The sequence below is a fragment of the Molossus molossus genome, unplaced genomic scaffold (assembly GCF_014108415.1).
Source record: "Molossus molossus isolate mMolMol1 unplaced genomic scaffold, mMolMol1.p scaffold_m16_p_11, whole genome shotgun sequence".
NCBI lineage: Eukaryota > Metazoa > Chordata > Mammalia > Chiroptera > Molossidae > Molossus > Molossus molossus.
In genome coordinates, this window is record NW_023425346.1 from 91,257,969 (window position 1) to 91,285,781 (window position 27,813).

Below are 27,813 nucleotides of genomic sequence, written 5' to 3' on the forward strand. Positions count from 1 at the left end.
TTTATTTTTCATATTATTTATTTATTTTTTCTTCTTCTTAAAGAAGACCCTTTATCATTTCATGTAATACTGATTTGATGGTGATGAACTCCTTTAGCTTTTTCTTGTCTGGTAAGCTCTTTATATATCCTTTGATTCTAAATGATAGCTTTGCTGGGTAGAGTAATCTTGGTTGTGGGTCCTTGCTTTTCATCACTTTGAATATTTCTAGCCACTTCTGGCCTGTAAAGTTTTACTTGAGAAATCAGCTGACCATCTATGGGAGTTCCCTTGTAGGTAACTAACTGCATCTCTCTTGCTGCTTTTAAGATTCTTTCTTTGTCTTTAACCTTTGGCATTTTAATTATTTTGTGTCTTGAAGTGGGCCTCTTTGGGATCATCTCATTTGAGACTCTCTGTGCTTCCTGGACTTGTACGTCTATTTCTTTCACCAGGTTTACGTCATTATTTTTTCAAATAAGTTTTCAGTTTCTTGTCCTCTCTCTTCTTCCAGCACCCAAATGATACAAATGTTGGTATGCTTGAAATTGTCCTAGAAGTTCCTTATACTGTCTTCATTTTTTTTTCTTTTTGCTGTTCTGATTGGATGTTTTTTGCTTCCTTATATTCCAAATTGTTGATTTGATTCTTGGCGTCGTCTACTCTACTGTTGATTCTCTGTAAATTATTCTCCGTTTCAGTTAATGTCTCCTTCATATCTGACTGTTTTTTTAATGGTTTCTATGTCATTTTTCATGCTGTTGAAGTTCTCACTAAGCTCCTTGAAGTTTTTACTAAGTTCCTTGAGCATCCTTGTAATCATTGTTTTGAACTTTGCATCTGGTAGTTTGCTTGCCTCCATTTCACTTATTTCTTTTTCTGGAGATTTCTTCTATTCTTTCATTTTGAACCTGTTTCTTTATCTTCACATTTTGGCTGCTTTGTATGTTTGTTTCTATTTACTAGATAGAGCTGCTATGTCTCCCAGACTTGGTAGAATGGCCTAATGTAGTAGTGTCCTTTAGGGCTTAGTGGCACAACCTCCCCAGTCACCTGAGCCATGTGCTCCAGGTGTGCCCCTGAGTGGGCTGTGTGCACTGTCCTGTTGTAGTTGAGCCTTGATTGCTGTTGGCATCACTGGCTGATCGGCTGCAAGGACCAGCTGCAACTACAGTGGAGGAGCTGCTGTGCAGGAGTTGACCCTACAGAGCAGGTCTTACTTCAGTGGGTCTTTGCTGCTCACCAAGTCTTCCCCTTAAGTATGTTGCTTGTAGAGGTGGTAGGGTTGTAATCTGGCATGGTCTGAAGCTGTCCACTGAGTGCACTGGCTCTGAAAGACCAGTCACTGCCTATGCTCTGTCTGGGGCCGCCTGACATAAGCTACAGAATGATCTGCAGGTGTCTGCTACTTGTGCTGGGCTTGAAGGTGCCCAGGAAAGGCTAAGAGATAATATGAACTTATTTAACTAATAAACAAAGGTAGAATAAAAGTATTATTTAATGCTGATGATTTAAAAAATATACCTATTTAACCAAACCAAAGTCAAAACCAGCTTTAATTTAAATATTTTCCCAGATCACGTGAATCTAAAAAGCATATGGGTTCGTTTCTGTCCTGAGGGAAAGCATGCGTCATAGAAAGGAAGAATTCCTGGCTGCTCATGCCCAAAAACTTACCCCAGAAACAGAGTAACTTACCCCAAAACAAAATCAATGGTAGACTGAAGTCCAAAGATGTTTATTTATTCCAAATGAGCTGTGTGCCAAGGGTGGCCAGCACCTGCCAGAGGAAGTCCTTCCAGAGCCCCCAAAGCAAAATGTCTTGGCGACTACTCAGGACTCATGGAGGGGAACCCCAGATGGGGTTGGGCTTCCATGGGCTACTGGCTGGCTTCCCAAATTGTTACTGAATTCAAGTTTGTGTGCCTGATGCTTCAAAAGGCCAAAACTCAAAATGTCAGAGTTTGAAATAAGGAAAGGTTTACTGAGCAAGAAGGTGCCAACTTACAAGATGAGAGGACTAATAGTGCCTCAAATCTACCTTCTCTGGTGCTTGATGGAATGTTCTCTATAGATCTGGTATGTCTATATGTCTATCTGGTCTAATGTGTCATTTAAGGCTAATGTTTTCTTATTTATTTTCTGTCTGGCTGATCTATTTATTGATGAAAGTGGGGTAATAAAGTCACCTACTATCATTGTATGGCCTATTTCTCTCTTTGTGTTTGTTAATATTTGCTTTATATATTTAGGTGCGCATGTTTCTTATCATAACCTGTGTGTAGGGCTTAGAGACTGGGCTGTGAAACTGTAAGGTCTGGGCCTGTGTCTTCCCTACTTCCGAGCCACCCAGTGCCAGGCAAAGCTTTGGGCACAGGGAGGTTCTCAATAATGTTTTATAAATGAACACATTTCATGGACCAGAGAAGGACTATAATTGGTGCTGAGCAGTGGTTATATCTGATGGTAAACTTCTTTGTGAGACTCTTCTAAGCTCCATCTTCTGGGTTGTTTGACATAAGAAAGAGTAAAGATAAGACAGTCAGAAAGGTGAGCAGATAGATTAAGCCTGGTCCTTCAGGTCTCAGCTTTCCAGGTTCAGAAACTAAATCCTGTCAGCACATTTAGCATGGGAAGACTATTGAGGACTGACTCGCATTGGCCAAACCCACAGAAACAAATTGTGGACTGGAGTGCCCATATGTTTCTTTACTCAGGAAGTTAGCCTTCCCAGGGATCATAATATTCCATCACATAGAAACTCCCTATTCTAGTTATCTATTGCTGCATAACAAACTATACCAAAACACAGAGGCTTAAAACAACACTTTGTTATGCTAATGACTTTGTGGGTCAAGAATTTAGGCTGTGCACATCAGAAATGTATTATCTCTGCTTCACAGTGAAGTGGGTCTTCAGTTCGAATAGCTGAAGATCACTAGGATGACAACTGGGGCCATGTGTCTGAACCTTGGGTCTGGGTTTTGGCTGGCTTCCTCAATTTTTCTCCATGTCATATCTGCCAGGGTTGGAATTTCCAGCATAGCTTTTAAAATTTCATATTTGGTGTCTGGGATGGTTTGGCCAGAACAGCTGAGTATTTGGTTCTCTCCATGTGGCTTGTTTGGACTTCCTCACAGCATGGTGGTCTCGGGATGGTCAGCCTTCTTCCAGATGCTGGCTTTCCTCAGAGTAAATGTTCCAAGAGGTAGAAAATGGAGGTTGCCAGTTTCTTACGGCCTGAGCCTGGAGACTGACACAGCATCATTTCCACTGTATTCTACCCATCAAAGCTGTTACAGAGCCCAACCAGACTCTGGAGGAGATGAAGACCTCACCTCTTAATGGGAGGGATGTCAAAGAAGCCGTGGCTATCTTTAATCCACTACATCCTCTTCCTAGGGAGAGAAATCAGTAACTACCTCAGTGGACCGCTGGTATGCAGGGACCCCAGAACTAAAGAAATACAATTGTGTGGAAGGACATTTCATCTAGGCCTTGAAGAGACCTGGTTGAATATGCTTCTCTGGTGTCTGTCCACTACATTAAGTATCTTTCTCTTGGGAGATAAATGCTGCCAAATTCTTGCTGTTTGGCTCCCCTCTCCTGGGTTTTGAAATGGCCACTCCTATTCTGTTAACACATTCTTTCTTCAGTCTGGCGAATACCATTGATTAAATGGATTTTCTTTCTTAGAACTCACATTACCATCAAGCCTTCCAGAGATTATCCTCCGGTTTCCCTGACTTGGCTTAAGTGATTTTCAGTCTCATCTGGCAGACATTTACAGGTACTATAGCAGAATTAGGTGTACTGCCTTTAAACATCAGAAATGGAAAATTTGAAACTAGTGTTAAGGTCAAAAATATAAATCATATCAACTTAGCAACTGCACTGCCAGAATTTTTATATTACAGATAAAGGAATATTCCAGCATATTCAAAGTAGCAATATTTCTGACTGAGAAAGATTAGAATGACTTTCATGCTCTAGTAGGGGACTAATGAAATAAATTATAATACATTCGTATGATGAAATTTTATGCAACCATTAAAAAGAATAGGGGCAGATCTGTAGCATGAACGTGAATCACTTGCTAAGAGATGGAAAGAAAGGTGCAAAACTATATAATATGCCATCATAGGTGGGTAAAAAAGAATGTGAAGTATTTATGCATTTATATGTACATAAAATATATCTGGGAAAACACACAAGACATTGGTAGTGATGGCTGCCTCTGTGTAGGGGTCTTGGAGTCTGGAGGTAAGAACTAGAAGGAAGACTTAATTTTATTGCAGGACTGCTATGGACCTCCACCAGTTTCTTCTGCTTCACCCTGCCCAGGCATAGCTCAACAGCAAAAGAATGGAGGACAGGAGATAAACAGATGTCTGACCAAGTGCTTCCTGGTCCAACATAATATTTTGAGGTCTTCTGATGGCCCTTCCTGTTGTACTTATGTTTGGCTTTGGGTCCTTACTTTTGATGCCCACCTCTATGTCGGCATTCTCTTTTTCGGTTCTGCATCGGTCGCTGATCATCCACTCCTTGCTCTTGAAATACTCTCATTGCTTCACTCTAGCCCAGCCCAACTTTTAATTTTTTTTTTTTTATCTTCACCCGAGAACATTTTTCCATTTTTTGTTTAGGTAGAGTGGGAGGGGGAGAGAGAGAGAGAGAGAGAGAGAGAGAGAGAGAGATCGACGTGAAAGGGACACATCGAGTGGCTGCCACCTGCACAACCCAACCAGGGCTGGGGACAAACTGCAACCAAGGTACATGCCCTTAGCGGGAACCGAACCCGGGTCTCTCTGGACCGCAGGCCAACGCTCTAACTGCTGAGCCAAACCGGCCAGGGGGCCAGGGCTCAGCTTTTAGACAAAGGATTGCCCAGCATACTAAGGTTTGCTTCTGTGTGTGTGAGGGCTGCAGGTGGTGGATGGACAGTGCTTCTGTTTTCCTGACAGCCTCTCTGAGGCCATCCCAGGCAATACCTTTTCATGGATCTTCCTTTACCCTCAGCCTATTGTTTCTCTAGAGTGCAAAATCAGAAGGAAATCCTTACTGTCCAACTACATGGTAACTTATAACAGTTCTGCCTTCTTGCACAAAAACACATTTTTTTGATTATTGAAGTAAGGGCTGCACACACGCACAAAATTTTTTTGCAGCTTTGTTTGTAAAAGATTCAGAAACATGTAAAATGCCCATCGACAGGATAAGTAAATCGCAATATTTCATACAATGAAACACTATACAGTAGTCAGAATGAATGCACAAGATTTTTATGTATGAATATAGAACTCAAAGTTGAGTATAGAATGATATGTACAGTAGAATGGTATTTCTAAAAGAAAAACTACACAAAAGTACTATAGGCCATCATTGGATACATATATGTAGTAAAATTATAGAAACATTGACAAAAAGGCTACACTTCAACTTGAGGATAGCAGTTGCTTTGGGGAGGGAACAAAGGGAAGGTTAAGAAGGGGAATTTGTATCTGAAATGTTTTTATTTTAAAAAAGATGTGAAGCAAATATGACAAATATTAACAGTTCTTAATTCTGGAGGGTGGGTACATGGGTGTTTATAATGTTTTCTTTAATTATCCACATTAAAATATTCATAGTAATAAATACAAGTAATTTTGCTCATCAGGAGTCCAAATGGTGCTACTGGCTTGGTGTGATCTTGGAGATCATTCGAGGCAAAGTTTGGAGCAAGGAGAACCTGAGAACGCTGTTAATTATTTAGCACCTTCTGTCACTTTGAAATGTGAATTTCACTTGTGTGAGGGGTTTGGGCTAAACCCCTGACGACACTTTGACAGCACTGTCCCAGCTGGACTTCTTTTCACCTTTGACCCTGGGCCTTCTTTCTGGCATCACGAGTGGCCTGTGCCTGAACTTACATCTGCCTGTTTATCCACCTGATGGCTGCCGACTTTTAGGGTCAGATTTGTTGACACTGGCAGAACAATCTTGGTATTTGTGAGTTTACTTTTGGCCTCATGGCTGTTTACTTGCTGTGTTAGTGTTGGTTTGCTGTGCTGACACTCCCCCTAAGTGGACCATATCAGTACACTACAGGGGTCATACACTAAAGAGGTCACTAAGTAGAATAGAACAACGCAATGCAGCATCCATTTTTTTTCAGGGGGAAGTTTTTAGATGATTTTAATGTTCTTTTTTTCTTGTAACAGTTTTGTTGAGATATAGTCACATACCATACAATTCACCCATTTACCAATCAAATGGTTTTTAATATATTGACGGACTTATGCAACCATCACCATATCATTTTAGAGTATTTTCATCACCTCAGAAAGAAACCTTGCACTCTTTAACAGTCCTTCCCCCTTCCCTCCCTGTGGAATGACCCTTCCCTCCCTATGTAATGACTACGTTCCCTAGGCCTTCCTCATCAGCCTTGGCAACCATCAATCTATTTTCTGTCTCTATAGATTTGCCTATTATGAACATTTCACATAAATGGACTCATTGAATATGTAGTCTATTGTGAAAGGTTTCTTTTGCTTAGCATGTTTTCAAGGTTCATCCATGTTGCAGCAAGTCTCAAGCATCACTACTCTGTTCCTTTTTATGGCTGACTAATACTCCATTGTAGGGATATACTGCAATTTGTTCATTTATCTGTTGATGGATATTTGGGTTGTTTCCACTTTTTGGCTTAAGTAGTACTTTTTGAGTTCTCAAGGTACATGCAACTGTCAAAGGTATTAAAGTGTTGAAAAATGGATTTTATTCAGTAACTGACAACAGGGGAAAGAGATGAACTCCATTCCAATTGTATAGAGCATGAAGGAGTGGGGAGGGGGACCTGCGGGGGCTTGAGTAGAGTCAAGGAAGTGAAAAATGACAAAAGCCGGAAGGGAGGCTTGGTTCATGTGACACTCATCTGGGTTTGCTAAATAATGCTGATCTTATTGAAGCTGGGCTCCTACCCTCCCACTGGAGGCTGGGAGACGGGGCCTGATCTGCAGGTGTTGGCTGGAATAAACAGCAAATTCTTTTGGCAGCCTTGAGTTTCTTTAGGCAGGCACTTTAAGGGAGGCTTCATCCTAGCGGTGAAGGTCATCCTAGGGACGGGACCTGGAGTAGTTAGAAACTATGCTAATGTGTCCAAGTCTTTCTAGGCCAAGTTTGAGGCCTAGTCGAGAAGGATCCTAACTAGAATTTAGTTAAGGAGATCATTTTTATCACAGCCCAAAGTTTATTTGGAGTACAGCCTGCAGCCAGGTTCCCCATTAGGAGGGCAATTAGAGGTGTCAGCAACCACACATACCTACCTCAGCTGGGCCCCAGAAGTCCTGGTCTTCATTGCCTTTTACTACCCATACTGAAGAATTTAGAGCAACCTGGGACAAGACAAGGCTAAAGAACAGAGTTAACCTTGTTCCGTCATCTGTAGTGGAAGCTGATCCTTTATGAAGCCAGTGGCTCTTGGGAACTTTCTAAGAGTTTTTAGGTTCAGAGTCTCTTTGACCAGCAGTCAGTTGAGGGTAGGTAGTGACAGTCTGGGACACATCGGCCAGATGTCCTGTAGACAAGAGCTGAGTAAGTCCCTCTCTTATCCCTCAACCAATCAGGATTGACCCCAGATGTCCCACAAGCCAGAGGTGTTACTTTTTCCCCAGTCATGTGATCAGCGTGACCAGTCCTTCCAGTAATCACTTCACTCCATGTGCAAGTCCTCCTTGTGTCTTACCTTCATGTGAGCCCTGGATTCTCCCGAGGTGCCTTAGTCATTTCTTCCTTGTATAACTCATACCATTGTAGAATATCTCTCGCCTCTCACATATGAGCCACATCAGGACTATCTGAAGAGTTGTCACCTCATATACATGATCATTATCATCAATATCCATGATTGCCCAAGAGCAGGAAGCATAGTCAGTGGCAAAAGAAGCTGCCAAGTTAATTCATTCCCTGGTTCTTCTTGCTATTTGCAAACTCTAGTACTGTGGTTTCCAAGGCATGGGTGTGAGAAGAAAAGTGGTAGATGAGAAAAGCTAATTATGTGGCTTGGGTGTCTTTTAGCCTTTCTGGGCCTCTTCCCACCTCCCCAACTCATAATGAAAAATTCGGTTTAAATTCACCTTCTGGTGAATTGCCACATTTATAATAAAAACTTTCTTAAGTGTGTGCTTCCCTGGGAACTGAGTCTTGATTGTCTAGTTATTTTTTCAGTTTCTCCTTTAAAAGTCCTTCCCATCTTTCAAAGGCACCTGCTGCCTGGGGATGATCCAGGACATGGAAGGTCCAGCGAATGCCCCAGGGAGCAGCCCACTGCTGAATACTTTTTACTACAAAGGTGGCACCATTGTCTAATTGGATGCTCTTGGGGGGATTTGAATATGTGGCATGGTTCACCTAAGGAAGGGTCTCTGAATAGTGTGCCCATCCATGTGCTATGCAGATGGAGATGGCAGTGCCATACATTGAAAAGGTATCTACTATAGTCAGTGTCAACAGTACCCTTGAGAGGATAGTAGGGGACCTATATAGTCTGTTTGCCAGGACAGGCCAGGTCTGGTAACCCTCAGTTTCCTTTACCACTGGACTATGTAGCTGGCAGTCTGGGTATATTTGCCATGCTTCCTTGGCTTCATGTGCTGGAGTCATTGTTTCGGGGCCCAGTCTTGAATTGTAGATGGATCACCATGAGTTGTGAAATGGTATACCCAAGGTGGCCATGGTCTTTACATGGGCACTACAGATCTCATCCATTTGTTGATTCCATTGGTGTTCATCCAAAGAGACCTTTTCCATGGGCATCCACCTGGGTCTCAAACAGGGGATGTGAGTCTTGTGTGATCTGCTACCTCTTTGGTTCATCCCAAAGAGGCTAAGATTTGATTATCCAGGCCCTCTGTTGCCAGGCACCAACCATACACCATGAACCAGTGAAAATGTAACAAGGTGAAATTTGGGAGGTCTTTTCCAGAGCAAGTATCACAGCTTACAGCTGTGCCTATTGATCAGAGTTCTCCTCTCCATGCATAGTTTCAACAGTTTTTGGGTGGCTGTACGGTAGCAGCAGTCCAGGATACCCCATGGCCTTTAGTTGATTCATCCATGAATTAGGTCTTCAGTGTACCCAAGCTTTGTCAAGAGCCTCAGTGTGGTGAAGCTCCCAAAAAACTCAAGGTGTTGGCATAGACCCTGTACCCCCCACCCCCTGCCAGGGGTGAAATAGACCCTGCATCTTAATCAGCACATCTGAAGGGCAACCAACCACTTAATGCTTAGTTTACTTTTCCCGGAACTATCGCTTCCACATATGGCTTGTCAGGCCACTTTGTTGCTGTTCTCATTTTTGCCCCATTTCATGATAGGGACATTGGGGTATAGCATCCCTTTGTATGGCAGTCTCAGTGTCCACCAGTACTCATTTGTCTCTCAAATGGGGGATTCTTGGTGGTGATATCAGGCAAATGTCATATCCAACACCCTAGAGAGCCATTACCTAAATAGACACATATATTTGCCATGGGCTCCAGTCTGCAGAATTGTTAGTCACTGACATATGTTGCTCAAAAGTCTCGTGAGCACTGACTGGCCCAAGTAGAAGGGCAGTTCGTACAGTCTATTGAATAGTTTTCTTAAGCATGTCTGTCTAGTTCATTGATCAAGACTGATCTTCCCTTCTACCCCTTCCCTTTCTCTGAAATCTTATTCTACTTTATTTTTTTATTATTATTTTTCAATTTGTTTCTATATTGATTTGAGAGAGAGAGAAAGGGAGGAGAGATAGAAACATCAAACATCGATTGGCCTGCATGCCCCACACTAGGGATTGGGCCCACAACCTGGGTATGTGCCCTGACTGGGAATCAAACCAGTGACCTCTTGGTGTATGGGTTGATGCTCAACCACTGAGCCACACCGGCCGGGCCCTATATTACTTTATTGATACCACATGGCTGAGCAGGGAGAACTGGGTGGACTCCTGGTGGTCTTCTCAACCCACTACCACTGTTTTAAACTTACTCTTTTTTTTTATCCTCACTCGAGGACATTTTTGCATTTATCTTCAGGTAGAGCCAGAGGGAGAGAGGGGCTAGAGAGAGAAACATTGATGTGAGAGAGACACATCGACTGGTTGCCACCCACATGACCCCAACCAGGGCTGGGGACAAACTGTAACTGAGGTACGTGCCCTTAGTGGGAACCAAACCTGGGACTCTCTGGTCTGTGGGCTGATGCTCTAACCGCTGAGCAAAACCCACCAGGACCACTACCACTGTTTTAATTGGGGCAGTTCCTCATTGGGAATTTGCTTTACCATAAAGAGAATTATATGCATTGAATATGTCTACTTCCACAATACATTCAGCAGCATCTATTATAACCACTTGAGTGTCTATATAGGCTCAAAGACTCATCCACTGTGAACCTTTTAAGAGTCTCATGCTCTACTAACTGAGCTAGCCGGGCACTCCTTACAGCGAACCTTTTATACATCAACTTGGCTCAGCTACGATGTTGTAAAGGTAGACTTTTAGTGAAGCCGTTTACCCTCCATAATGTGGGTGGGCCTCATCCAATTAGTTGAAGGCTTTTAAGTGAAAAGACTAACGTCCCCAGAAGAGGAAGGAGTTCTGCCCGTAAACTGCCTTCAGACTCAAGACTGCAACATCAACTCCTGCTGGAATTTCCAGACTTCTGGCCTACCCTGCAAATTTCAGACTTGCCAGCCTCCACAATTGTATAAGCCATTTCCTTAAATCTCTGGCCAATTTTGCTCAGTGGTTAGAGCATCAGCCTGAGGACCAATGAGTTGTGTGTTCGATTCCAGTCAAGGGCACATACCTCGGTTGCTGTTCGTTCCCGGCTCTGGTTGGGGTCATGTGGGAGGCAATCAGTTGATGTACCTTTCTCACATCAATGTTTCTCTCTTTCTCCCTCTCTTCATCTCTCTCCCTCCCACTCTATCTAAACAAAAATAGAAGAATATACTCGAGTGAGGATTAAAAAAGAAAACAAATCTCTCTCTCTCTCTCTCTCTCTCTCTCTACACACACACACACACACACACACACACACACACACACACACACACACACACATATTCAGTAAGTTCCCATTTACCATGTCACTAGGTTCTATAACTGTTAAGCAAAACAGTATACAATGAAACCACTTTTACCATGGGCTAATTGATATAAACAAAAGTTAAGTTCCTACGGCATTTCATCATTCTGGATCCCTGTATTTCTACATTCTGCCCCTGTCTTAGCTTGCCAAGGCTGCCATAACAAAGTACCACAAACTGATTGGCTTAAACAACAGAAATGTATTGTGTCACAGTTCTGGAGGCCAGAAGCCCCAAATCAAGGTGTTGGCAGGGTTGGTTTCTTCTGAGGGCTGTGAGAGGAGCCTTTTTTGTTGCCTTGTACATGATGGTCTTCATGGCCATGTGGCATTCTCCCTGTATGCGCATAGGTCTGCATCCAAATTACCTCTTTTTGTGAGGCCATCAAGTCATACTGAATCTGGGCCCACCCTAATGACCTTACTTTAACTTTATTACTTCTGTAAAGGTTCTACTTTAAAATAAGGATCACATTCTCAGGTACTGAGGTTAAGACTTCAACATGAATTTTGGGGAGACACAATTCAACCTATAACACCCCTTTAGCCTGAAGGGCATTTATCTTGGTCTGTGTCCAGGCTGCTGTCCTGGGAAGTTTGTTGCCCAGAGCTAGTTTTTCAGAGTCTATCTCTGAGCTGCAAGAGAAGATTTCACTGTCTTCAAAGGCCTGATGTGACTATTTCATCATCTGGGCACTCATGTTTTCTATTATAAAGCTAGACCAGGGTTACAGGGCCCAAAGGGAAGTTATAGTTTCCCCTCTTATCACCCATGGGGCTTCTCAGATGATGGTTTCATTGTGGTGTAAAGACTCAGCACAACCAGTACAACCAGCCATGATCAGTCTTTACTCATTCTTCCTCCATGCTCATGTCATCAGCTAAGCTGTTCATAGCCAGGGTGGCTAGGAGCATGGGGTTGGTCATTAGGTGATGAATTGATTTCTATTCCTTCTTATCTGGCAGAACTGGGTGGCTTTCTCTTCTGTAAAACGGTGCGACCCAACTTCTAGCATCTCATTAGGTTTTTGTCTAAACTTGTCTCTAATTTCTTCTTTCCTTCCCTTTGAAAGAAGGGACCTCAGTATATCTCTGATGAGCTAACTGCCCTTGATAACCAGGGAGTATTTTATCTGTGATCATGGCTACCTGTCCAAGCAAAGCAGTTTCACTTTCTTAATGATACAGAAGGGTAAGGAGCAACCATGAAATGCTTTAAAAAATGTTTATGGGGCCTTCTTCTCTTTTACTCTAAACACCAACACAACTAACTCACTTGGGCTCTCAGGAACAATGATCAAAGACCTTTGCCACCTTGTCACTAAACACATCAGCAAATGAGTATGCTAATGCCCGCCAGGATCCTGTTCTATACCTTGCTAGTCTTGCTGTCTATTTTCCAAAAAGATGTTGTAACCTTATCAGCTTTGGGGAGGAAGGGATTAAAAACCCCATGGAGTCTATCTTCACGAGCAGGAGGTGTAACTTTTATATCAGGAACATCTACCTTTTAGTTGATGAAAGACAGCAGTTTTTCCTTGCTAGAGGGATTCAATGTTGTTCCACCGACATTGTTTCCAGAAAACCATGGACATTGTCATGGTTGGGGAACTTCAACTTACCAATCAACAAGACATTATACAATGAAAACTTTGGACATCAGAGAAGTTTGCCTAATACTTTAGGAACGCTCATGATTAAGCATTTGTTACTGGTTTCACATTTTTGCAACAGTTCATAGGAGGAAATGGCCTCACGGGCTTCACACTCACAGAATCACATTCCCTTTTGTCTCTCTGCACTGCAATTCTTGCCCCAAGCGATCAGTCATTTTTTACAGAAACATGGGCTCAGAGGTTTAACACAGGCACTTCAGAAAGTATGCAGTGGCCAGAAGCTCTGGGAATCCGGGATGGGGGAGAGGGGAGGGTGCACTCCCAGAAAGCGCAGTTTTACACTTACTTTTAGTTTTCAGTGGCCACATATTGACAGCGTAGATGAGACTGTGGGAAGATCCCCACTCCTCTGCACTGCTAGTCTGATTTGTCCTAACCGGAACTGTACATCCTCTAGTGGGAATATCCTCCCCCTACCACTTCCTCCCCACCCACACATACATGTAGCCACACCACGTGCTACTAGATCCCAGAAATCCATTTATCTCCTACTTGACTGGGTCCTAAAAGAGCATTGTAACTTTACCAGCTCCGCGTTGGGCACCAAACTTGTCTAGTTCCCACACTGGACAAGGCAAGGCCAAGGCCCTAACGGATTCTTCCAGAAAAGATACAATGGTGCCTGTTTAGATTTAGACAGTTCATTGCTTACACAGAGAGTGAAAAGAAGAATGAACCAAAGGTCCCAGTTCTCGAAGACCATTGTCCCCCACACACAAAAGGACAACCCTGAAACAAAAGAGGCCAGATGACTGCGATGCAAGGTATGTACCCGTTGTTGAGAAGACACCCTCTTTTCTGAGGGGTGTAAGGCAGAACCCACAGAACATGAGAAACTGTTTCATGACAGCCTCCTAGGGGACACAGGGAGTTAAGTGCCAGGTGGCCTGAAGGCAGCTCCTTGCTGGCATCCAGTCCTCTGCCTTCTTGGAGGATTATAGGGCGGGCGTTCAGCCTGAAGACTCAGAGAAGGCTGGGTTCAAGCCTTTGTGTATATGGACACAAGGTAGGGAGGGTGCCATGGTGAAGCTATTACCCAACAGAGTGACAAAGGCTGTTAGTGTTGGGACTGAAGCTAGAACAAAATCTACTGCCAAGTAGTCCCTGACTCCTCAGCTGATATGTGGATGGCTGAGCTGAGCTGAAAACGCATGACAATGGGACAGGCACTTTTTTCCTATAAAAATGACCCCCTTTAAAAAAAAAAGTCACATAAATATGAGTTACATGCTAATTATTTGTGGTTACATACCACATTTAACAGAGAGTGTCATTTTGAATTAGTTGGAATTATTTGCAGAAATCGAGAAATCAGAAAAATAAAAGGACACAAAAAGAAGAAAATCTAAATCTTCTATAATCCTAACACCCTGTACATGTCAGAGTGTCTTGTACACATAGGTGCTTAATAAGCATTTGTGAAATGAATCCGTAAATACACACATGATCCTGGGAGTAAGTAAGCGTTGTCCCTGCTTGCTTGTCCTTGGTGAATAAGCTTCCACACTTTCTCCCATGTGTCACCTACATATTCATGTTTTCTAAAATGAAAGCATACCATGTCCAGCCAGTGTGGCCCAGTGGATTGAGCGTCGTCCCATGGACTGAGAGGTCCTTGTTCGATTCCCGGTCAGGGCACATGCCTGAGTTGTGAGCTTGATCCCCAGAAGGGGCCATGCAGGAGGCAGCCAATGATGTGAGACACATCGATGTTTCTATCTCTCTCTCCCTTCCTCTCTCTCTAAAAAAATCAATAAAAATATATTTTAAAAAATAAATAAAATGAAAGCATACCATATATTCTCTTTTGTTATTTGTCACTTACTAAAAAATAAATATGAATATCTTTCTATATCAGTAAACACTTTTGTTTTAATGAATGAATTCAATACTTTCCCTCTGTGGAATGTCACCTAGCAGAGGCCAGCCCTGCCATGCATCTTGGAGAGGATCCCTAGGAGGTTCGGTTCTGCCAAATGGTACTTAGGACCTATCTGAGAACCCTTGGGACTTTCTAACGGGCTCAGGTTACGGCCCTAATGGTTGGCACACAGACACAGCACACATCTCTCAGCAAGTATTCTGGTGTCTTTCTAAAATAGGTTCTTACATAAATAGATCCTCATTAAGTTCCACTGGGTAATCTAACTGAGAAGAATATGAAAGTAAAGGGAAGAAAGTCGGGCTTGGTCAAGGGAGAAATGTCCCCAAAACCCCCTAAATGATAGCTGGAAAGTAGGGGCAGAGTCTTTGGACTCCAGGGGAGAAGCTGGTACCCGAGTAAATGGTTATTGGTCTAGTCTTTTCAAACATGACACCCCCCCCACCTTATTCCAAAATCACACGGTAGAAATTTTGAAAAACAAATCTGGGCATAAAGAAGAAAGTAAACTGCCTATAAACTGTGACTCAGACATAAAATTTGCTTGCATTTTTATAAAAATGTGACATGTAATTTTACTTGAACTTAACAGAAGGAAAAGAAACCAAACTTCAGATAAATATTTTTTTCAAAATGAGATATTATTTCTTAAAACGAGTCCTCTAAAATTAAATAATTAAGAGACATATTAAGAGATTGGGGTTATTGCAGAGGTTCTCAACCTGGGGTGATTTTACCCCTCTGGGGACGTTTTGGCAATATCTAGAGACATTTTTGGTTGTCATAACCTGGGAAGGTGCTAGTGGGTAAAGACCAGAGAAGGCTGCTAAACATCCTACAGTGCACAGGACAGTTCCCACAACAAGGAATTTTTCAGCCACAGATGTCAACAGTGCTGGGAGAAACCCTGGGTGATATGGCGTGGTTGTGGTGCTTTGAACAGCATGTAGTTTTAAAGGGCCTGAGTTTGCTTCTCGTTAGTTTTCTCAGTGATCAGCGGAGTGAGTGGTTGAGGGCATGGCCTCCAGTCTGATGATCTGAGTTTGACTCTGACTCACCAGTCAAGTGACTTTGAGCAACCTCTTTGGGCCTTCATTTTCTCATCTATAAGACTGGTCCTGTGAAACCTACATCACACAGCTGTCGTAAGGACTGAATGAGCTACTATAAATAAAATGCTTAGGATAGTGTCCAGTTTATGCTACACTCCATGAAATATTTGCTATTATTCTTATCACTAATAACATTAAGTTATTAATATCTTAAACCAAACAGAAAACACAAATTAAGCTTTTGTTTACGATAAATCTCCTATGGAATTTAATCAACAAAAATAGATATATAAGAAAAGTATTTTTTTTTAAATGGACGCTTTAAGAAAAATAAACAAAATGAATATCTAAGGCCCACTTCTAAGTCTAAGGAGTGTATACATGAATTCAGAGATTCAGCAAAGCTTTCCTGTTTTCTTGAATTACCTGATCAATGGTGGGTGACTTTTTGTTTCAGAAAACACTTTCTTTTTTTCCTCCTTTAGATTTAAAAAATTTGAATGCGTTCTCATATTTCAAAACTCAAAACAATAAAACAAGATCTACATGGTACAGTCTTACTCCCACTGTCTCCTCCACCCTCCCACAGGTAATCACTTTAACTAGTTTCTGATGTATCGATCTAATGTTTCTCTGTAAAAGCAAATGCAAATGTTGTGCATTCTTATTTAGCCTCTCTTTCTTAGACAAAAGATAGCATGTTTTTCCATTTAACAATCTATCTTGGTTGTCTGTCTTTCCATATTAGTGCACAAGGAGCTGCTTTATTCTCTTTTAAGGTGATATAGTATTCAATTATGTAGATGTTCCATACTTTGTTTATAAATGTGTTTGTAATTTTTAGAGATATTAACAAATTGTCCTCCATGTAGGGCTATGTCATTTTAGATTCTCACCAGTAATGTATGAATATGCCTGATTCTCTTCAAGAATCTCCGTTCAAAACCATACCACACTGGCAGGCATTGCTGGGAGGTAGAAGTGAAAAGAAGCCTAAATAGATGTTGGGGGCTTGTCAAAGCTGCCTTTCTGGGAACTGGCAGAATGGACTGTTAGTTCAGGGTGGATTCTGAGCAACTGGATAATATATTGAGGGGAATCATGTTGCATTGATCCTAAGAGAATCCAGTTTTTATTGCCAATAGTAAGACCCAATAAGACTGGCGTATTTCTAGACTGTGAGTTAGGTGAAGTGCCTTCTATAATTTGAATGATAGATGTCTATGATTTTGATGTCTCTTTTACAGAAACCCTTTGGCCTAATTTCTAGAGTGGAGCAGATTCTGATTCTCTTAAAATCTCTTTAGTAACAGACTGTGAAAAATGAAGTACCTGGGAAACCACTGTTTCATTTGCTTTCAGTGTATAAGTGTAAATTAGTCAGTAAATTTATTTGTGGTTTGTTTAAAAATTTTGCCCTCCCGCCCTGGCCAGTTTGGCTCAGCGGTTAGAGCATTGGCCTGCGGTCTGGAGAGACCCGGGTTCGGTTCCCGCTAAGGGCGCGTACCTTGGTTGCAGTTTGTCCCCAGCCCTGGTTGGGTCGTGTGGGTGGCAGCCACTCGATGCGTCCCTTTCACATTGATGTTTCTCTCTCTCTCTCTTCCTCCCACTCTATCTGAACAAACTATCAAAAAATGTCCTCAGGTGAGGATAAAAAATAAATAAATAAAAATTTTGCCCTCCCTAAACCAAAAGACATTTATTTTCTCCCTCGTTTTTCAGCAGGTATAAAGACATCATAGAAATGTCCATTTCATAGATGCTATGGGTATTGTCAAGTGCTTTAGAAATTCTAAGATAAAGTATTTGAGAATTATATTACTTAACACAGCTAGTAATTTTTTTATTAAAATAATTTGTTACACCTCATAGTATACTTCATATTTGGATTCTTTCTCATTCAGCTTTTTGTTTATCCTGGAGTTTGTAATTGTGTTTCTTTTTCTTATTGATTACATATTTATCTTTATCCTGTTGACCGCAAGCTGCAGTAGATTTAAATACTTCTATGGAGGAGCCATAGGCATTCTACTATACCTCATCAAAGGGCTCAATTTCTCTAAAACCCCAAACCCCAAATATCTATACCTCAGTGTACCTCAGTTCATCACATACTCCATTTTCCCCACATTTTGTTCCTCTAAGGACCTCAGTTCCTCTAGTTAGTGATTGCTCTCAGTATTACAACTCCTGTGTGCTCATTGTTTCCAGTGTTCTCCTTCTGGAACTACAGGCCATCCCAGTGCCTACCTCCCACCTAATGTGATTTTGCGTAGCCCACTTGCTGTGGTGTGGCTACCAGATACTCCCCCATCCCATCTTCTCTCCATGAAGTGCCTGCCTGGTTGAGCTTTGTTATTCAGCTTTGGTTGAACCCCACAGGTGCTGTGCAAGGCCAAGTATGGTCCAATGTGGATATCTCGTGTAGGACCTCAGACCCATGTGAACCTGGCCAGTGCCCCACTCCTGGAGCAAGTGATGCGGCAAGAGGGCAAGTACCCAGTACGGAATGACATGGATCTATGGAAGGAGCACCGGGACCTTCAGGGCCTGCCGTATGGGCCCTTTACCACGTGAGCTGGGGCCCGAAGGGACTGGAACAGAGCCCCAGAGGTTCTGGCCCAAGGGCAGTGGCACTGGGCAACCGGTAGATATGGGCATCGTAGGATCTCCCTGCATCTTCTGAATGTGATATTCAGTGTAGAAAGCAGTGGCTGGGATGGACTAAAGCCCAGGGACCATTCATTGACTGTTCCACTAGTATATTGTATGACTTTGGACAAATGAATAATTTTTCCTTCCTTGGCCTTACATTTCTCATATGTAAAATGGGAAATTTGGACTAGAGTATCTCCAAGGTAACTCTAGGACCTTACCAGCTCCATTATTCTATATTATGGTTGAAAATATACTAACTCAAATCATAATGGGACATATCTGTTTATAGTTGTAAAAACATCATTACCATATTAGTTGGGAGGGCTCAATATAATTTAAAAAATATTTCCCAAATTATGTATTGTATGCTTCTTGTTAGATATCATTTTCATGGATGCTGTCCATACACAGAGCCAGATGTATGTTCTAGTCTTGAAGTTATACCTAGAAAAGTTCAGATTATTTTGGCAGTGACATATTGAAGGATGGGCTGAGTCTGTTATATACTCATATGCCAACTGAGGTAAATTAATTGAGAATCACTAGTGATAAATCATTCCCAATGCCACAGGCTGTAATTGGATATATTACAATTTATTTATTTATTTTATTGGCTATAGTATGTTAACAGAGCTCCAAAAACAATGAATGGCTTTTCATTTTCCCTAGTTGTTTGGCTTCCACGTTTTAGTCATTTCTTAAGGGACTAAAGTCAATCCTGGTGGTGGCAGCAGCAAAATGACAGTAACTATGTGTTTATGACATGACAGGCATCAGGCTAGTCTTTTTACATTTATTATTGAATATTATCCTCACAACATGCCCAGGGAAAAGACGTTTATTCCCATTGTACAGATGAAGAAACTGAGGACTAGAGAACTTTTTGCATCTCTTGCCAGTGGTGACACAACTAGGTGGTGGAGAAGGTCTCTGAGGCTGGAACTCTAGAACGTGGCACTGTGGGAGAGGGAACCAGTGGCTGGAGGGTTTGTTTCCTCTGTCTTTGATGCCTTTACACCGTTCTCCCATTACATGGTTGTCTGTCTTTGTCCTGGTTCCTTCACAGATGGGTAGTTTCAGAACTTAACAGTTCCTGGACCCTTTATTCAAAGTTCTGGGAAGAGAATAGAGAATGTCTGTTCTTCAAGGGCTCTTTAACTGATGTCCGACCCTAAGGGCAAGATGTGGGCCTCAGGCTCTCGCCAAGGCAGGCCACCTCCGGACTTCAAGGCTCAGAGTTAGACCAAAACTGAACATTATATATACCCCTTTGTCATTGGTTTATACTTTTTTACTCTCTCTATATATATTTAAAGGCTATTTTGCTAACTTATGATAATAAGGGTGTTTTGTTTTAACACACACACACACACACACACACACACACACATATTTTTAGCCTCACTCAAGGATATTTTTCCATTGATTTTTAAATAGAGTGGGAGGGAGGGAGGCCAGAAGGGAGAAAGGGGGAGAGAGAGAGAGAGAGAGAGAGAGAGAGAGAGAGAGAGAGAGAGAGATGTGAGAGAGACACATCGATAAGTTGCCTTCCACATGACCCTGACCAGGGCTGGGAATCAAACCTGCAACCCAGGTATGTGCCCTTGACCAGGAATCAAACCTGTGACCCTTTGGTTCACAGGCTGATGCTCTAACCACTGAGAAAAACCAGTCAAGGCTTAACATATATATTTTAAAATCTCACTTTATGAAGCATTGTTTCCTCAAGAAATTTTTTATCAACCACAGAAATGCTCTCATTTGATCTCCACAAATCTGATCCCCACTGTTAGAGAGTTTTACTCTTGGAGAAGCACCTACAACCTGAAGTTTCAGTAAGTGGGTCTATTCTGGTTTTCATTTCTTTCTAAGAAACACTTTTTGTTTGTATTTTTTCAGGTTTTGCCCAATATAATAAAGAAAACTCCTGGGGTTTGAGTTTCTTTTAAATAAATAATTTAAAAAAAAATTTTGCCCTTATTGATTTTAGAGAGAGAGGAATTGAGAAGGAGAGAGAGAGAGAAACATCGATGGCCGCCTCCTACATGCTCCCCACTGGGGATTTGGCCCACAACCTGGGCATGTGTCCTGACCGGGAATCGAACTGGCGACCTCTTGGTGCATGGGTCGACGCTGAACCACTGAGCCACACCAGCCGGACTAAATAAATAATTTTTTTAAAATAAAAAGTCTGATTCTTGACTTAAGACTTTCATGTTTTTCTTTTTAAAATACCTTATTGGTTTTTAAAATTCAAGAGTAATACTACTGTAAAAGTTCCAATAATGTAACATTGTCTTTCCACCTCTTACCCCCATCCCATCCTCCTAAGTAATCCTGACAGTTTGGTGGGTATTCTTCCTTATTTTATGTAGAAACATGCAAATATACATGTGGATATGTAGAGTTTTCTCTCTTCCTCTTAAAATTGGACCATATTGTACTTACTGTTCTGCAACTGGCTTATAAAAATTTACCTCGTCCCAGCTTGCTTAGGAAAGGTGAGGGTGGGGCAGCCCCTAAACATTAAGCTCCCCCGTTGGAAGCATGCACCTAACAACATGAGCATCCCTTTCTAACCAGAGTGGGGACCAAACTACCTGCTGGATGGCTGTGGCAAGAGGGATTGGTGCATCAGCCTAGTGGGGCTCCCTGGCCTGTTGGCCTGTTGAGCTAAGAAGAGCATGAAGGTCCAGGATCCGAACACCCCATGAACCCTAGTTGTCTCATCCTCTATTCCTCATCTTCCACACAGAGGGACTGATTCACTGCAGCGCCTCCTCATTTCACATACAGAAGTTTCTGAAGTTGTGTAATTCTAAGATAATCATGGTAATCAGTAAGCATTCGCCATGTGCCAGGCACTGATTAAGCACGTTAATTACCTGAACAACCCTAATATGATAGGCGCTCTTATTATTCCCATTTTACAGAAGGGGAAACTGAGGCTCAGAGGAATTCAGTTCTGCCTACCTAAGGTCACTCAACCAGTAATCATTAAACCTGTGATTTGCCCCTACCTAGGCAATCTGATTCTAGATGCCCACCTTAACCACTTCCACTCTGCTGTAGTGAGATTCTAAAGTTTAGTGATTCAAAGATTTTATCATTTGAAAGCTTGGTGAGTCTATCATTTTCAATCTCAAAATGAGATTTTCCTAGACTCTTTAGGGGCCTCAGGGTGGGAAGATGCCCTGTAATCTAACCCCCATTAGATACTTACACTTATGTTGCTCCTCTGTTCCCTGCAGGCAAGGGCATCACTGGTACCAGCTGCGCCAGGTTCTGAACCAGCGGATTCTGAAGCCAGCTGAGGCTGCTCTCTACACGAATGCTCTGAATGAGGTGGTTGACAGCTTCATGGTTCGCCTGAACGAGATTATGGCAGAGAGTGACTCTGGGGATCAGGTGCCCGACATGGCTCAACTTTTCTACTACTTTGCCTTGGAAGGTACCTTTGTTGGGAGAGGGGCTGGGTGGGCATGGGTCAGGGGTAGGTTGTGTTACCCTCTTCAGAGTTCCCTGGGTCCTGTGCCGTGGCACTGCCTCTTGTGATGGCCTCTGTGCACTGCCAGCTATTTGCTACATCCTGTTTGAGAAACGTATTGGCTGCCTGGAGCGCTCCATCCCGCAGGACACTGTGGCCTTCGTCAGCTCTGTCGGGCTCATGTTCCAGAACTCGCTCTATGCCACCTTCCTCCCTAAGTGGACCCGTCCCCTGTTCCCCTTCTGGAAGCGATACCTGGATGGCTGGAACACCATCTTCTCTTTTGGTGAGGAACCCAGGAAATGAAGTTGGGGGGCGGGTCCCAGGGACTGTGCATTAGCAGTCTCTCTCCCAGGACCTTCTCCCTCATGCTACCAGCTGTCAGAGTGGCTCTTAGTCCTTGGAAATCATGACTTTTAACCTTGTCCTCCCCTGTGGTCCATTGTCCCTGTAGGGAAGAAACTGATGGATCAGAAACTCAAGGAGATAGAGACCCAACTACAGACAGGAGGGCCAAATGGGGTCCAGATATCTGGCTACCTGCACTTCCTGCTGACCAGCGGACAGCTCAGTCCTCGTGAGGCCATGGGCAGCCTCCCCGAGCTCCTCATGGCTGGAGTAGACACGGTGCGTGAGGGGGCCAGTGAGATCAAGGGCTCCCATCCTGATCCGATCTCCCGTTATCCCCCCCGACCCTGGTCTTCATTCCCCCAGGTACCTGCTGCTCTTTCTGTGACATGGATGCAGAACTAGAAGGAAAATAGGGGTGTGTGTGTGTGTGTGGGGGGTCGTTCAGCCCAGCAGAGGTGGGCAGAGAATTGTCCCTTTGTAAGACAGACTCCATCACCTCCTGGCGCCTCACTGACAGCTGGGAAGTTTCATCTCACATCTAATTCAACTCTCTAATGCTGTAATTTAAGGAGAGTTGAAGACCTTGTCCACAGGCAACTTCTTTGTAGGGCCTCTTTTCATCTTTTCGTCGCGTTGGGTTCTCCACGTTACAGCCTTTTCTGGTAGAGTGCAGTCCTCCCTCACTGGTCCTCCTCTCGTTGTGGAGTCACGCTTAGCATGGAGGGTCCCATGAACGCCTGTCTCGTTCTGCCATACTCATGACAAATTAGTTTTTCTTCTGCATTTTGAACGCACCCACTTACACACCCTCCCACGACCTAACTGGCTCCTTCATCTCTCACTCTTTCCCAGACATCCAACACGCTGACGTGGGCCCTGTACCATCTTTCAAAGAGCCCAGAAATCCAGGCGGCCTTGCATGAGGAGGTGGTGGGTGTGGTGCCAGTTGGGCAGGTGCCCCAGCACAAGGACTTTGCCCACATGCCTCTACTCAAAGCTGTGCTTAAGGAGACACTGCGGTAAGCTGCTGTCCCAGGAGCACAGGGTCTGCGTGTGTGGGCTGACTCACTGACAGGAGTGGGAAGTGCGGGCTGGTGGGCTGAGGTTAGGGCCAGGGGTGAGATGGGAGGAAGGGCCTGGGGGACCAGAAAGGTGGGGTTAAAGGGGTGGGCACTCTGTTCCTTCTTGGTTCCAGAAGCAGGCCTGCGTTTTCTTTTCCCTGCAGTCTCTACCCTGTGGTCCCTATAAATTCCCGAGTAATCATGGAAAAAGAAATTGAAGTTGGTGGTTTCCTCTTCCCCAAGAACGTGAGTGGGGCTAGAGAGCTGGGGTCCCCAGGGGTGCCCCACAGCCTTAAGCTGATGTGCTGCCCATTCTTCCTCCGAAGACCCAGTTTGTGCTCTGCCACTATGTGGTGTCCCGGGACCCTAGCATCTTCCCTGAGCCGGAAAGCTTCCAGCCCCATCGCTGGCTGAAGAAGAGTGAGCCTGATAGCTTCGGGGTCCAACACCCTTTTGGCTCTGTGCCCTTTGGCTATGGGGTCCGGGGTTGCCTGGGCCGCAGGATTGCAGAGTTGGAGATGCAGCTGCTGCTGGCAAGGGTGAGTGGGGAGAGGCAGGAGGTGTGTGGGCCAGGGAGGGGTAAAGGCCTTGGGGAGGAAAGGGAGGGGGGCACAGAGTGGGAGCATGCAGAGGAGGGCAGTGGATGAGGATCACGAACTTTAACCACCCCTTATGCATTTTACCTCCCAGCTGATCCAGCAGTACAAGGTGGCCCTATCCCCTGAGACAGGGGAGGTGAAGAGTGTGGCCCGCATTGTCCTGGTTCCTCATAAGAATGTGGGCCTGCGTTTCCTGCAGAGACCGTGCTGAGCTGGGCTCCTGCCTTTCTGGGGCTTGCCCTAGAGGCCCCTGCCCTGGCACACTGGCCACTGCTGTGTCTCTGATGAGGAGGAGAAAAGAGAGGCTGCCAGATACCAAAGGTTGGAGAAACTCAGTGCACTTCCCAGAGAACTCTGAGCTTTAGTTATTTTATCATTGTGCTCATCTCCCTCCTGGATAAAAGGCCATTCCCTGTCACATTGCTATCCTTGGGGAAATGTAGAATAAAGGGCCTTTTATTGATACTTGGAGACCTTGGTCATTCTTTTTGACGACCCAGCATCTGAACGCCTTTCTTTGTTTGGGGACTGCCTTCTCCCCACTTAGGATTTTGGTGGGAGGCAAAGTTGCCTCCTTTCATGGAAACTGAGACTACCATATGCTTTTCCAGCCTCACAGAGAGGCCTTGGCTTCACCTGGAATTGACTGAGGCCCCACCTAAGCAGAAGCTGCCATGGTAATCCCAGCCACTGAAATAGCACACTCTTTTGAACAGAAAGTGCACAGATACAAGCACTACAAAGTGCTACACAGGTTTTTGGAAGAGCTCTAGGCCAGGCCTATAGGAGTGACTTCTAGGACATTACCAGAGCACTGACCAGCCTGGGGAGCACCACACTGACCACACTTAGGAGAGTTGGGAAGCTGTCACTACAACTATTAGCCCTAGATTATTCCATGTCTCAGGTCTATGCTGGCAAAAAAGAAAAGAAAAGATTCCCACCGCACTCCTGCCTCTTACTACCCATGAAACCAGTAGTCACTGGATTTGGACCTCTGCTAATGCCCCAGGAAGATGAGGAACAGCAGAAGCATGGCCTCTACCTCACAACTACCTTATAAATCTCTCTCATATATATCTGAGAGGTGGAACCTAAGTCCTACCTGTAATTTTAGCTGCAAGGGAATCTAGGGATTACAGTTTGTAGCTTTCAAGCCTCTTTAGTACAAAAAGCCAACTAGAGGGAAAGCAGATTTTCATTGAAATCCAATGTACTATGTCACAAGCCTGAGAAGTCAGTGAGTCCAAACTGCATAGAGTCCCAGTCCCAGTTGTAAATTTATGCCGAGTCATAGAAAACAAAAGTCAAGTTTGTTATGTCTGTGGGGATCTGAGTTTGAACCCATTAAAAAAGCATGCCATTGTTCTGAGTAAAATGTTTCATTGGCCTCCCCTTAGCACTCAGGCAAATTTCAAGGTCCTTACTGTGGCTTAGAAGACTCATGATCTGGCACCCTACTCTCCACACTCCCCCTCATCCTCCTCATCCAGATACTCTTTCCACAGCTGAGCCCAAATTATGCTCTTTCTGGCCTCAATACTTCATACTTAATGTCCCCTCTCCTTGGAACATATTCTTCACCAACTGTCATGTCATCCTAGAGAACTTGCTTTTCTTTAGGGCTCACCTCAAATGTCACTGCCTCTGCAAAGCCTTCCCTGACCTCTCTGGGTGAGTGTGAGCTTTTCCTTATCCCCTCCTCTTACAGAACTGAGCACTCAGTTTGTTCACCTCGTTGTAGCCATGACTGTCTCCCCAACCAGCTGTGAACCCATATAGAGAGCATCAACCAAGCTCCTTTCAGTTTAGATCCCAGTGTGACTCTAACACTTAGGAGGTGACTAATAAATGTTTGTTGAATGAGAAGAGACTGGACTTGGAGGAAGGAAAGGGAAGGACAGGGCTGGATATGGGTTTTCCTTATTGGGAAGAGAAACTTGGAGAGAACTGAAAGGAATTCCTGATTATAAAGGCATGGATCTCGACCCTACCTGTGTAGGGGTTCACCTGTGAGAGCTCCTTATAAATGCAGGGGATTGGGGCTGGGCTCAGAGGGTGCCAGGATCCTTGTCACCATGTCAACCAAAGCAGACTTCTGTATTTCCCAGAATGTTGCTCCTTCAGACAACCAAAGGTGAGCTGTCCAAGCCACATGAACCCCTCAGTGCTGGCGCTTGGGTGGGGGAATAGTGTGGTGGGGCTTGGAATTGGGGTTTTGTAGCATCTATTCAAGAGTGTCAGCACTCATGATCTATAGCTCAGTTAATGAGTATATAGGCTAATTTCCCATTAAAATCTATGAAGATCTTGTATATACGTGGATAGAGTATTATTCAGCCATAAAAAGGAATAAAGTACTGATTCATGTTACATCGTGGATAAACCTTAAAAACATTATGCTGCCCTGGCCGGTTTGGCTCAGCGGTTAGAGCATCAGCCTGCAGTACAGAGAGACCTGGGTTCAGTTCCCGCTAAGGGCACGTACCTCGGTTGCAGTTTGTCCCCGGCCCTTGTTGGTCGTGCAGGTGGCAGCCACTCGATGTGTCCCTTCACGTCGATGTTTCTCTCTCTCTCTCCCTCCCGCTCTATCTGAACAAAAAATGGAAAAATGTCCTCGGGTGAGGATAAACAAACAAACAAACAAAAACATTATGCTAATGAAGGAAACCAGACACAAAAGAGCATATCTAATTATTAAATTTATTGGGGTGACATTGGTTAATAAGATTATATAGGTTTCAGGTGTAGATATCTATAATACATGATCTCTATATTGTATTGTGTACCTACCACCCAAAGTCAAATAATCTTCTGTCACCACATATTTGGAAAAGAGCACACCTTATATGATTCAATTTACATAAAATGTCCAGAATAGGCAGATCCATAAGGACAAAAAGTAGATTAGTAGTTGCCAGAAGTCAGGAGGAAGGGAGCATGAGGAGTAATTGTTAACAAATATGGAGTTTTTTATTTTTATTTTTATTGTTGAATGTATTACAGATGTTCCTCATTTTTCCCCCATTGACCCCCTCCTCCCCACTTCCACCTCCTTCCCGCCTTTTCCCACACTGTTGTCTGTGTCCATTGGTTATGCATATAAGTTCTTTGGTTTATTTCTTCCCATCCCCCAACACCCTTCTCTTTGAGGTTTGTCAGTCTAGCAAACAATTTGTTCTTAATCCTTCACCTTTTTCACCCATTTCCCCAACCCCCCTCCCATCTGGCAACCAACAAAATGTTCTCTATATCTATGATAATGTTTCTGTTCTGCCTGTTCATTTTGTTTGTAGATTCCATTGCCAGTAGATATGTATTCATTGCCATTTTGTTTGTTCATATATTTTATCTTTTTCTTCAAAAAGACCCTTCAACATTTCATATAATAATGGTTTGGTGGTGATGAACTCCTTTAACTTTTTCTTGTCTGGGAAACTCTTTATATGGCCATCGATTCTAAATGACAGCTTTGCAGGATAGAGTAATCTTGGTTTTAGGTTCTTGCTTTTCATCACTCTAAATATTTCTTGCCACTCTCTTCTGGCCTGCAAAGTTTCTTTTGAGAAATCAGCTGACAATCTTATGGGAACTGCCTTGTGAGTGACTGACTGCTTTTCTCTTGCTGCTTTTAAGATTCTCTCTTTGTCTTGAACCTTTTGCATTTTGTTGATGATGTGTCTTGGTGTGGGCCTCTTGGGGTTCATTTTGTTTGGGACTCTCTGTGCTTCCTGGACTTGTATGTCTGTTTCCTTCACCAAGTTAGGGAATTTTTCTGCCATTATTGTTTCAAATAGGTTTTCAACTTCTTGTTCTCTCTCTTCTCCTTCTGGCACCCCCAAGATGTGAATGTTGGCACTCTTGAAGTTGTCCCAGAGGCTCCTTACACTATCCTCATTTTTTTGGATTACTTTTTCTTTTTGCTGTTCTGATTGGGTGTTTTTTGC

General features: G+C 43.5%; 1 protein-coding gene across 4 annotated transcripts in view; it reads left to right on the top strand.

The window, feature by feature from the left end:
- LOC118625177 (sterol 26-hydroxylase, mitochondrial) overlaps positions 1-24,329 on the top strand; it is a 66,734-nt gene extending 42,405 nt beyond the window's left edge. For 2 of the 4 annotated variants that reach the window (XM_036253722.1, XM_036253719.1), the window contains exons 2-9: positions 18,093-18,283; positions 21,620-21,819; positions 21,944-22,141; positions 22,310-22,482; positions 23,059-23,225; positions 23,432-23,513; positions 23,594-23,806; positions 23,958-24,329. In XM_036253722.1, coding sequence (XP_036109615.1) covers positions 18,093-18,283; positions 21,620-21,819; positions 21,944-22,141; positions 22,310-22,482; positions 23,059-23,225; positions 23,432-23,513; positions 23,594-23,806; positions 23,958-24,077 — 1,344 coding nt within the window. In that variant the 3' untranslated portion in view covers positions 24,078-24,329. Of the gene's footprint in view, positions 1-16,195; positions 16,300-18,092; positions 18,284-21,619; positions 21,820-21,943; positions 22,142-22,309; positions 22,483-23,058; positions 23,226-23,431; positions 23,514-23,593; positions 23,807-23,957 lie in introns of all 4 variants that reach the window. The other 2 variants (XM_036253723.1, XM_036253720.1) reach the window with 2 other exon arrangements.
- Positions 24,330-27,813: the final 3,484 nt, after the last annotated feature.